Raw genomic sequence first — 12667 nt, 5'->3', positions numbered from 1 at the left:
AAATAACTGGTATAATTGATATTTTTCATCATGTTATGCTTTTCATGTTTGTTTGTCCAGGAGAGAGAAACAAATAAGAGGTGTCAAGTTGAGCGTTACGCCGCTTTCAATCTGCTGCGACCAGCTGCTCTAACCGTAGCAAATTCTTTCCCCTGATCATATTCCCAGCTGTAAAATCATTATCACTTCATAAAAACAGAAATCCCAAAACCACCAAGCCACGTTCCCATGACAACCGCTACAGAGCCAAAGTGTGTCTTTAGGGTATATCCAGATACACGAGTAACCACAGCAACCCCTGAGCAGAGAGCTTTTGGGGTACTTGTCTCTGTCTGGAACTGAACAGCTTCCAGTGGGGATCTGGCACACTAACTAGAAACCTACACTCAAATATACACCGTTTGGGAAGCGGACACCGTTTGGGAAGCGGACAGAAAGCGGACAATTCAATCAAAAGATATTTCATCGACATTTTAGGTTTAAGTTTAACACTGGTCTCGACTGTTCAACTTCAAGTCTTTGTGTGACATGCTGTTAATTAGCAAAGACAAAACTTTTGATTCGACCTCCAGTCTTCATAAATTAATGAAATATGCGTTCACAGTAATATATGTATTGTAAAGAAGTTATATTCTTTTTTTTTTGGACTAATGTCACTGGAAGTAAACTTGCTTAACTTAGTAACCGTGTGGGAATATCATGAATGGAGAAGTAACATCAGTAAAGCACTTTAATTATTATTATTTATATATGATATTTTAAACTAGCTTTTATTTTCATATTTTCAATTCGTGTTTTTGTAACTGTTATATGCTTGTCTTTTTTCAGTTCAGTTAGTTGCCAATCCAACATTTCTCAGTGTTAAGTTATTCATTCAATATTTATATCAGCTTTATTTCAATCAACAATGATTTTATAATAGTTTAAGTTTAACTGCTTAAAATAAAAATTAGTACTGTTAAACGATTAATCGCATCCAAAATAAAAGTTTTTGTTTACAATTATTATGTGTGTACTGTGTATATTTATTATGCATATAGAAATACACACAAACGCATGTATATATTTAAGAAAAATATGTTACGTTTATATATATATACAAATATTTATATATGATATACTATAAATATATACATGTAAATATTTTCAAAATTTATGCTGTATGTGTCTTTACATAATAAATATACACAGTACACACATTTATTATGTAAACAATTTTTTTTAATCGCGATTAACCATTTGACTGCACTATTAAAAATAAATAATTTAATTTATAAAAAAAAATTGGTAACACTTTACTTAAAGCCTTTATGTATAATGCATTATATAGAGTTATTAAAGGGTATAATGCATTAAAATTATTCATAATGTGCATTGCAATACATTATATCTTGTTGTTAATAACCAAAATTTAAAATGCATAGTGTAACAATGACTTGATAAGTGTTAATGTATTAACTGTGGTTATAATTATTCATGAGATTGTACAATGCATTATAAGGTGCATTACAAGGCATAATTAATGCATTAAATCTACTTTTATAATGCATTATACATAAAGGCTTTAAGTAAAGTGTTATCAACAATTTATACATAAAATAAAAACATAACACTAAAACCAACCGTCTTAAATGCCACAGGTGAATTTAAGTATTATAAAGTAACATTTGAAAATGTATAATAATTCTAAGATTTGCTAAAGATCACATTTATTGCTGTTATTAATTAAATTGTAAGCAATTAAAAAAAAAAAGAACTTTAAGAGAATGTAAGATAATGCCAAAGATAAATGGGGGAGCTAACCTATACAATTAAATATTCAATAGAGGACAATATATCTCCAGTAACTGGCACTGAATAATTTAAAAAAATCTATATAAACCGATACCAAATACAGTACCAATTTATTGTGCATCTTAATTATTGTATGTGGTAATTTACAGCATGCCACAAATGCTGTCAATAGACATCAGATTGAAAAACGTTTAGATCATCATATAGGCGATATAACCGTTTCAGAGTTAAAATTCTTTCTGCAATATTTAGCTTATGTTAATGCAGAAACAGCTATGAGAAAGCATGCGTGGGTTGCTTTACCCAAAGTGTAAACACTATGAAGCTTTCAAAACATTGCTCGGTTTCTATTTGTATCCTGACACAGCCACACTGACTCAACCAATGGTGTGAGTTTACCGACCAATAGCAGACAGAGGAGTGTTTTGGGAACCTGTTTGAAAAGTCTTTTGATTTTTAATTCCATTGAGTAACGCTAGTTGTGCAGACATTACACACTTAACATTTAAACTTGGTAATTTGATTACCTGGACATAATAGACCCCTTTGTTCACAGCATACATCATTAGAAAGGAATAGTCCAAGTTCTGCTTGGTCCTCCATCTACAAAGAAACACAAAAACATGAGGGAGAGGGAGATGTCCAGTAGTCTAAAAGCAAAGGTTTAATGTACAAGTTAACCTGTTGATGAGTCAGCTAGCTGACCGGGAGGGAAACTCTAGATGTCAAGCTTATGACGAGTGTGACTGACAGTAACAGAAACATACACAGCCGAAAAGCTAAATAAGGGTTGTGGGTGAGTCTATACACAAAAACACATCACTCACGCATGGACTCTCCATAGGCGTAATGGTTTTTATACTGAACAAACTGTGTGTGCTATTGCCCTACACCTAAACTTAGCCCTCACAGGAGACTTTGTGCATTTTTAGATTTTCAAAAAAACACCATTTAGTATGTGTTTTAAGCCTTTTGAATTACGGGGACATAGGCAGTGTCCTCATAAACCACCTTCATATTGTAATACCTCTGTCATACCCATGTCATTATACAAATTTGTGTCCTCATAAACCACATAAACATGCACACACACACACACACACAGTCATGTCAGATAGCATCATTGGGTACAAAAAGAAAGTTGTTTCACTCGGAATCCATGTTGGAAATGGCCTTGATTGTGCAAAATCAACACTAAGGCACAAAAACCAAATGAGAGCAAAAATGTAGTTCAATTTAATTTAATCAAACAGCCAATAATTTAATTAGGAATTGCAACCTAATGAATGATTTAAATATAACTGTAAGAATAGTTTTCTGTTTTAAAATTTTAAAATGCAATTTATTTCTATGAAGGTAAAGCTGAATTTTTGGCATCGTAACTCCAGTCTTCAGAGTCACATGATCCTTCAGAAATAATTCTAATATGCTGATTTGCTCAATAAATATATATATGTTGAGTTGAGTTAACAACAGTTGGGCTGCTTAGTATTTTTGTGGAACATTTGTTTTAGGATTCTTTGATGAACAGAAAGTTTTATTAAAAACATCTGTAGCTGCTTTTTAATGAATAATTAAGTAATAATTTATTTAAAAAAATAACATCTTAGAACAAACTTTTTAATGGTAGTGTATGTTTGTAAAATACTGTGTACTTACTGCTCTTATTTTAATGCTCTTAATTGCATGGCTCTGAATGAATTTATTTAATATGTTATATTATTATTTAATTTGAATAAACAAAGGAGTGTGTTGAATAGCATGTCTATAAATATTTCGCTCGTATTTAAATTGGTATTGAGAATAATAATAATAATATTCGGCATTGACGCAGACTATTTTTTCAGTCGTGACAACCCTAGGACAGATTATGAAAGATAGAGAGCATGACACCAAAAGACAGAGGAGGCCGTGAAAGAAAGAGATGCCCAGAGTGATAGAGATTAAATTGAGACAGCTGTGGATGAAAGATTTAGGGAGAGCAGGAGATGAGAAGAGAGGTCCTTTTAGGACAGAGAGAGAGAGGAGGAAGTAAGTAATGAAGGAATGAGTTGATGTCTTTGACCTTGAGCTTACTGGCTTCCTGTCTCCAAACAAATCTGCCACGCCTCTCGCTCTGTCTCTCTCCCTCTCTAATCACATTTGTGACAGTAAATCAGCTCTGACTCAGGCACTGAAATATGAGATCCGGGCTAATCTCTATGGGCACATAAATACTGTCACGCGCACTCGCCACAGCAACAGCCAGAGCAACCATATGACAGACCGCGATCAATACACCTACACACAGCACCTGTCAAACGCTTCAACACACTCCACTGAAAATAAATGCCTTGAAATAGTTTTGTTGACAAATAAAAAGCAGATATCAAGATATCAATTAAGATATTTCACATGAAGTATGTTTAAAATGGTTACATATTTGGGGACTACACAACTCCCCACTTAGTAATAACTAGTAGACGTGTCCAGTTCTTTGACTGGTAGTGTATATGGGCTTAATGTCCATTGGCATACTACACTACTGCATACTATTATAGTATCATGCATAAGTAGCATTGTTTCAAATAAAAAGTACATTGAGTACAGTATGCCAAAAAATGTCCAGGCGGCATACAATTTTCAATGAAATATGCACACACATATTTTTTTGAGAAACATACTGCTGTTCAAATTTTGACGTTATCAAGTACGCTGCTCTTTGCAGAATTACCGGACTTGCGTCGTTCCTCCGCGGGAGGTCACACTCCCGAGTCTAACTCTTGAAGTCTGGACTACAGAGGATGCAAGTCCAAAATTTGCGTACTTGGTATTGAGAAACGCGCGCAGACCTAACGTTAAGTCACCAGACTATTTGTCTAATCTTCTGGGTAGTTTAGACCGTGATGGAAATGCAGACAGCAACAGGTCTGGGGGAAAAAAAGTTCCTGGGACATATTGTTCCAGGTAATTTCAGTGGAAAAGCGGCTTATGTTTCACAGAACTAATCATTGTCTGGGTTGCGTAGGCTACGTAGCCTATATGTGGGGCGGATCTATTAAAATAGGGGTGAGACCATTTTGGGATGTAGGGGCGTGTTTGTTTTGGTGATTTCAAATATCAACACTGGCTTCCAGAAATCACTTACCCTGCCTTTAAGTAAATTAATACATTTATTCAGTAGCATTAAAATTGATCAAAGTAAAGACATTTATATTGTTACAAAATATATCTATTTTAAACTTTCTATTTATTAAGGAATCTTGAAAAATATATATCATGGTTTCCACAAAAATATTAAGCAGCAAAACTGTTCTCAACATTGATGAAGGATGAAGGATTTCTGAAGGATCATGCGACACTGAAGACTGGAGTAATAATGCTGAAAATCCAGCTGTTCATCACAGGAATAAATTACATTTTAAAATATATTAAAACAGACGACATATTTTAATGTTTAATACCATTTAACAATAATACAGCATTTTTACTGTATTTTCGATCAAGCAACTGCAGCCTTGATCATCACCTTGATCAGATTTAGTTTTTTTAATCTCACCGATTCCAAACGTTTGAACAATAGTGTATGTAGTAATTTTAGGTAATAAATTAGGTCACTTTTAAGTAATAAATTTTTCTATATACTAACATTTACAGTATGCAACAAGGCAACTGTTTTCTTGTATACCCAGAAGTATGTATTTTCCCACACAGTCTATTAGTGTTTTGTAGAAGTATGTGGCTCCTATAGAGCATAATGTTTCCTGAATACTTACTTCACCCTCTCCTTTGAGTCACCAAAGGTCTCTTTCAAGTTGCTGAAGTCTGGATAGTAGCTGGCAGGGGGAGATATGACCTCCAGTAACCCAGAATTCAGCTCCGTGTAGAACCTGATGGACAATGACAGTCAAGAACAACAGTTAGCAAGGCATCTGAACCATTAGGTTAAACGTACAATTGAGATCATAACAAAACTTAATCTTGAGGAAATTCAGTTTGGCAAAAGAAAAGGTTACTTACTCTTTTTCAAGGCCTGCAACCACACTGTTTACGTAATCTATGTCCGTCTGTAAGGAAGCAAACAAAGCACTGGTTAGCGCAGACACACACGCACACACACACACACACACACACGCTCAGCACAAATACAGGTGCAGTAACAACTAAGTAAACACACCAGCAATTGGGAATAGGAGTGACTTTGCTCTGGGCTGTTTGTTATCTCTGTCTTTTCTCACTGATTTTCTTCACCCTAAACCATCTGTGGGTGCAGAACTGCAGTGAGTGATGTGGGAAGGGATATCCTCTCTCTGTCACACACATGTGCTGGGGTAACACAAGAGTCTCCTTAGATGCACTGCCACTGGGTGTTCCCGCTTTACTAAAGCACTCCAAACTAATTACTGTACTACCATTATTACAAAAAAACACAAGAATAGCTGATGACTGATCACACAGAAAACATCAGTAACCACAGTCACAGAGGCGGGTACAAAACACCAGACCACAGACTGGAGGAAAATAATTACATTTTTTATGCCAAGATGTATAGAAACACTGTACTGTTAGTTGTTAAGCTGCACCTAACTTTTTTTCCTGCTTATACAGACTCCTTTATACAGACATTAGTAATTGGCAGTTTATGGAAACCACCAAGGTAACTTTTATGATATATAACAGCTGAAAAGAAATCTGTTTGAAACGAGCAAACTCGTTTTTGTTATTCAAAATTCCCATTTCATTAAAAATCTTAGAATTGATACACAGCTTGTTTTTTTAAATGTAGTATAAATGCATTTTTAGCATATCTACAGAGACTAAAAGCGCCCATAGCTCTACCGACGTGGCTTCTGGTAACCCAATGCTTTAGAAAAAACCTCAATAATTCAAAAGGCATTGATATTTTTATGACCATAAAGGTAGTATCTTGATAATTTTACATGCCTAAAAACATGTATTATATATTTTTTCATTAAATGTTCTTTGCATTTAATCAGCTGCCAGTATATAGTCAAGGTTCTATGGGGGTGCTAGAGATGCTAAACACCCTCAAAACGAAAGCAGGACTCAGTTGAAGCTATAAAAATAGGATACTGGTGAACACTCCAGAGCTTCAAATGTTTCTATTTACAATGTGTTTGTGCAGCATTTAGCAGTGCATCCAATTTCAACTGAGATATCGATGAACTGAAGTGAGTGACAGCTTTTGGAGCACACCCTGCGCACTTTTTTTTGACTATAATCCAAGTTTTGTTTTTCATGATGCTACAAGGACCAGAGTGGCATTGGCATATATAACCTAAATGCAGATGTCCCTATCATTGCAACGATAGCAATAACCATAAAGGCAAAAATATGTCAAAACAGACTAATTTCAGATGCATCCTCACTGATTTAATTCTGAAACTGGGCCTGCCAGTATCTGCAGAAGTAAGAGGAAGTTTTGTCTATTTTTATATATTTCTAAATTATATTTAGATTTATATTAATGTTCCAAGGCCCTTTGCCTCAGTGAAGGTTTGACATTAAAGGCTTCTCCTGAAAGCAATACCTGTCGCTTTTGGCACAGTGACTGCATTTCTCCTGGACATCGCATTTCTGTTCACCTGTCACAAAGCTGGGACGGGATTCTGCCATGTCTATTTTAAAATCATATTTTAAAGTAATGTGTATTGTTCTAGTTCTCAATCAAATGTGCGAGAGATGCATTACTTATAATCTGGCCAAAGAAAAGTTGAAAAATCTAAATTTTTGTGCATTTGTGCATTTTGAAGATATTAATTAAAGGTGCAAAAAGTCATAAACGAAAAAAAAAATCTGAAAAGTTGTCAATATTTCCCTTTTTCATGCAGCATTTTGTGTGTACGGTTCTAATTTCAATGTAGTTTTTTGGTAGCATTTGAAAATACAACCACTGTTCTTTTTTCATTTTTTTTGATCAAGGTTAAATGGGTCATCGGATGCCCATTTTCCACAAGTTGATATGATTCTTTAGGGTCTTAATGAAAAGTCTGTAACATAGTTTGGTTATAATTTCTCAATGCTTTAAAAAAATACCTTTTTAAACCTGTCAAAAACAGCTCTTGTCAGAGCAAGCCGTTTTGCAGCATTTTACTTTAAATGTTAATGAGCTCTGTTGACCCCGCCCCTCTCTTCCGCAGTGTTAATTTTGGCAGGCATTTTTGATTTAGCATTCGCAATCTTAAAAATTCGTCACGCACAGAGACCTTGCACACTGAGTCCGATGCGTTTTAATTAATCCGTTGCGAAAAAATTCGCAAAACTATACAAAATGTCTTTAAGTAGCGAGGATGATTTTGTTGTCCTCTCTCTTTTTAAAAAAAGAAAAAGGAAATATTGGGTCCATCCAATCCTTAGATTGCGCAGAGAGGAAGGTTCCACCAGAGCTGCGGGATTATCTCGAGAGATTCAAAGTTTATTTCAGGATGTCAATGCCTCAGTTTGATACTTTGCTAGCGATACTGAATCCACATAATAAAAAGACCACCAATTTCCGTGAACCAATTTATCCTGAATAGAGACTGTCTGAGGTATGGACACACACACACACACACACGACACAGACACACACACACCGAACTGCGGCATCGGAAAGGTGCGCGCCAGGCATAAAAAATAGGCTACAGCAGTTCTTTATATTCTGTATTCCGCAATTTGTTTGTCATAAAGTGCGCTGTGCTGCAAGACGAAGTGTATTAATTTGTCTGACACTGTTTTGGATTTTGGCTTTCGCTTGTACGGTGGCTCTGAATGGTCAAAACACATTCTCAAAGCATCTCAAAATGCTTTATACGGATGCGAAAAACGCAAAAAAATCGAACCCGATCCGAATTTTTTTTTGACGGACGAAAATTTCGGAGGCAGTGTGCAAACGTGATTGACAAAACGTGAGGTCGTATTTATTTTTCAACGTGCGAAAATTTCGGACGAAAAATTCGGACTCAGTGTGCAATGGCCTTTAGTCTTTATCTTGAGACGAAAAAGCTTAATAGTCTTAAGTCACATTTTAGTCATAGTTTTAGTCGATGAAAAGTCATTGCATTTTTGTCAACTTTTAGTCATTACTTTTAATCAAACTGCAGTTACCAACATTTATTTTGGTAGCTATTTTATATGTAGTATTCAAACAAAAATAGTCATTAATTCTTCTCTCTTTAGACCAAATCAATTAAGCTTAGTTATGAGAAATTTGAATCAAGGATTGAATTTGGAAAAACTGGTATTTTTCAGATACAGTAGGGTATCCTGACCATTTCAGGATATTTATAACGTACAAAAGTATATTGGCTAGACGGCAAATAACCTACTTCTCCGCTCTTCAAGCACACAAAAACATTAGCCTTTACAGACATAGTGTTTGAGTAAAGAAAACGCTGTACTATTCAAACATCAATTATTTATTTACCCTTTCATTGTGAAAAAGCGGAGATCTGCCTCCTCCAGGCTGTGCGCGGCACGTCAATCTGACTGGAGGCGGGGTGAAGTTACGAGGTTTCACTGAGAGATGATCCAATGGAGTTACGAAGTTTTACTGACAAGCTCTTTTTAATGCTTATCATTGGTTAAATTTTTTTAAAACCCTCTGATTTAAAATAATGACAACAAAATATAATAGAGATATGAAGTTTGGATAATTTTCCATGGCACACCTGACTGGGCTAGGGTATGAACAACATCTCAATCCACGTAACAAATTCAGTTAGATGATTATAATTTTATGTTATGTGAGGTCTTTTATTTATTTTTTTGCAATTATTTTGCGGTTAAATGACGAATTATGCAGGATCACAAAAAAATTTGACATTTTGTTTATTTTGCATTGTATTCAGCAATTGCGGAAATCGCAAAAAACTGGAGGGACTGGTAAATACTGCTGGTAACAATGTCTGCTGGGCCAAAATCACCCTTTCAATCAATTTCAGACCAATTTCAGACATACAAAATTGTGAGATGAAGCAAGAGACAAATCCTGCCGGGTATGTCTGCATGTCTGTTCCTCTTGCTCTCGCCTTCAGACAGCAGCATAAAAGCATTGAGACCCCTGTTCTCAGCATGAACCGCCCACACCCCTCAACGGGTGGTAACAAGACAGCAAACAACAAACCCCACTGACCCAATTCAGCCATTTACAAAGCCGTCGATGGTCTCACGATCTTACACTGAATGTTAAGTAAACATGACACGGTACCAAAACTGTAAACTTTAAACTTCCTTTTGATGTTTGAGCACAAAAAAGATCTGTAAAGCTACAAAGCACTATGTAGTCCAGAGTTTTCTTCCTGGGTACATCACAATATCCCATATTTTAATAATTCATGTCCAAGAGGACGAGGCCTGGTTGAGTTGTGTTAGTAGTATGTTGTCACTCTGTCCAAGAGAAACTATTTCAAAGATATAATATACTGATACACATGCAATTTCTTCTCCAACTGCTTACATTCACAGACATAACCAACATTATAGGAATGTTTTTGTGTGCTTTTGACATTTGAGAGACCTTAGAACCTCACTGAGAACCACTTGTTTAGTCAGTGTTTGCATGTGGGCATGGCACAGTAATTTCCATCATATCAAGTTGCTCATGACAAATCTTCACAAACAGGAAGACAGAGCCAGCCACAATCCTCACACACAAACAAACACACTTTCTCAAACCAATGAGAAAAATGCTCACCTCTCCCACGAACACTATGATGACGCAGTCGAGCTTCTCCTCCGCCGAGAGTTTATCGATGAGTGAATGAAGCGTCTCTGACAGGTATGACTTTACTTTCCGCTTCACCGTGGGGATGCCCATCACCATGGAAACTGCGTAGAAAAGCGAACAAAACCTCATAAACATAAATTTACCAGCACATCATACAGTCATCGCCTGGCAGATGACAAACTACTCTAAATAATGTGAAATCGGTTTGTTTAGAGACTGCCATGAATATGTGACACGGAAGTTGATTGAGGTTCTGTGGCTGTATTATTGTGGCTTGATACCTGAAATCAGAAGGAGAAAGAGCATCCAGAGTAGCACAAGAGTAAAGTCCAGACATGAAAGACACACAAGGAGGTGCCCAGGGAAAATGCATTACTCTGCTCTATTGTACTGCATCTCTGAGCATCATAAAAGCAATGAAATTCAGCTTCCCTTCAGGAAGGAAGAAAAGCAAAGCAAAGCACAAGAACAGACTCTGACTCCTGATACAATCAGTACATAATGAGTAAACAAGATCCTTCATCCTTCAAGATCACGTCATGTTGGGGTTCCATACATTTCCCCCCCAAAACAATATAAATAATAATAAAATAAAAATTTTGTATAAAAAAAATCTCTCTCTCTCTCTCTCTATATATATATATATATATATATATATATATATGATAAATGTTATATATGAATAATAAATATAAAATGTTTATTAAAAACTTTAAAAGCTTTCTCATCCTCTTCTACAAAAAAAAAAAAAATACAAACTACAAAAAAATCTGGACATGATTTAAATAGCAAACCTGAATCTTTGAATGTGAAAATCCATGAGATAAATCATATTGGTGATATGCACGCTTGCTTAAAAACTCAAGCATGCAGACTAAATGTCAGCAATGGACAGGAGCACTTTCATACAGGTGCTTAGGTTGAAGTGCTGTCTGTCTTTGTTTGTGTGTGTGTCAGACTGACAGAAGCCCTGTCACACTTCATCAGCAACACACAGAAGATAGTAAAATATGTCGTTGTTTTGCAGAAAGTGTTTTGAGAGGTAGCACCACGTGAGTAAGGAGTGAAGTAGGTTGAGGATCAAAGACAGACAGAGGGAGAGATAGAGAGAGCACATTAAAGAGAGGAAGTTTTTCAGACAGAGAGGTAAAGCACCCGAGAGAAAGAAAAAAATAAAAGTGGCACATTACAAAAAAAAAAAAGCATGTTTTTAAACTAATGTGCATTCAACACAAGTCATCCTCTCCTACGCCACCTCTTCTCTTTCACAAAAGCAGCGCTCGGTTACATAAAGAGCCGCATCATTCTTTCTTCAGTATGTGAAGTCTGTATGCTTCTCTTTGAGACAGCCACTCAACGTGCCTTGAGACTAAACTATGGCAGGTTTATACACAGACGGTCTCTAGGGATGTTACAGTACCTTACTGAGGCAGAAAAACTGCGTGTTTGAGACAGTAGGGGGTTTCACTGAAATGCTATATTGTTGAATGTGAGCATCTCTAAAAAAATCCTCTCAGACCTCTCTTTTTTATTGTGTATATCAAGGGATTTCAGCCTTTGCAGGTTTAGGTACCCCCATTGTGACTCTAAAGCTAAAGCTAGATTTACTCATTAACAACTGATAACAACTTCCATTAAATAAATTAGCAATAAATTAACAGCATTGCATTCATAATATATTGCATATTGCTCATTAATTGAGCGTTTTTTAGTTTTGAATAAAAATTCAAGTAACACTTTAGTATCAGGACCAATTCTCACTATGAATAGTTGCTTATTAGCATGCCTATAATTAACATATTGGCTATGTATTAGTACTTATTGTGTACTAATGTAAAGCACATATTCTGTGTGACCATATTCTACAACTACAGTACTACCTTACTAACTACTAATTAGCAGCAAATCAGGAGTTTATTGAGGCAAAAATCATAGTTAATGGTTTGTTAATAGCGAGAATTAGACCTTAAAATAAAGTGTTTTCTTTAGGGGCATAAAGAAGGGGGGGGGGGGGGGATTACAAGAATGAAACTCTTGAAATAAAAATGAAGGAATTTGGCATATTCCTTCTTTATTATTTCTTTTAAAAACATTATTTCTGCAATGCTTAATTGAGGACATTTTGCCTGCCAAAATGATGTGGTGCGACCAAAAAAAGTCTCTTAA

At 35.7% G+C, this 12667-nt stretch overlaps 1 protein-coding gene across 1 annotated transcript in view; it reads right to left on the bottom strand.

Moving 5' to 3' along the window:
- LOC306876408 (alpha-1,3-mannosyl-glycoprotein 4-beta-N-acetylglucosaminyltransferase A-like) overlaps positions 1-12667 on the bottom strand; it is a 46238-nt gene that overhangs the window by 13034 nt on the left and 20537 nt on the right. Inside the window, exons 5-8 of the mRNA XM_079427542.1 lie at positions 10469-10602; positions 5794-5840; positions 5550-5663; positions 2322-2397 (exon numbers count right to left, since the gene is read on the bottom strand). Of these exons, the coding sequence (XP_079283668.1) occupies positions 2322-2397; positions 5550-5663; positions 5794-5840; positions 10469-10602 (371 nt within the window). The remainder of the gene's footprint in view (positions 1-2321; positions 2398-5549; positions 5664-5793; positions 5841-10468; positions 10603-12667) is intronic.

The sequence above is a fragment of the Barbus barbus genome (assembly GCF_936440315.1).
Source record: "Barbus barbus genome assembly, chromosome: 10".
In the NCBI taxonomy this organism is placed as follows: Eukaryota; Metazoa; Chordata; class Actinopteri; order Cypriniformes; family Cyprinidae; genus Barbus; species Barbus barbus.
Note: the sequence above shows the minus strand (reverse complement) of the source record. Positions and strands in the feature narration are given on the sequence as shown.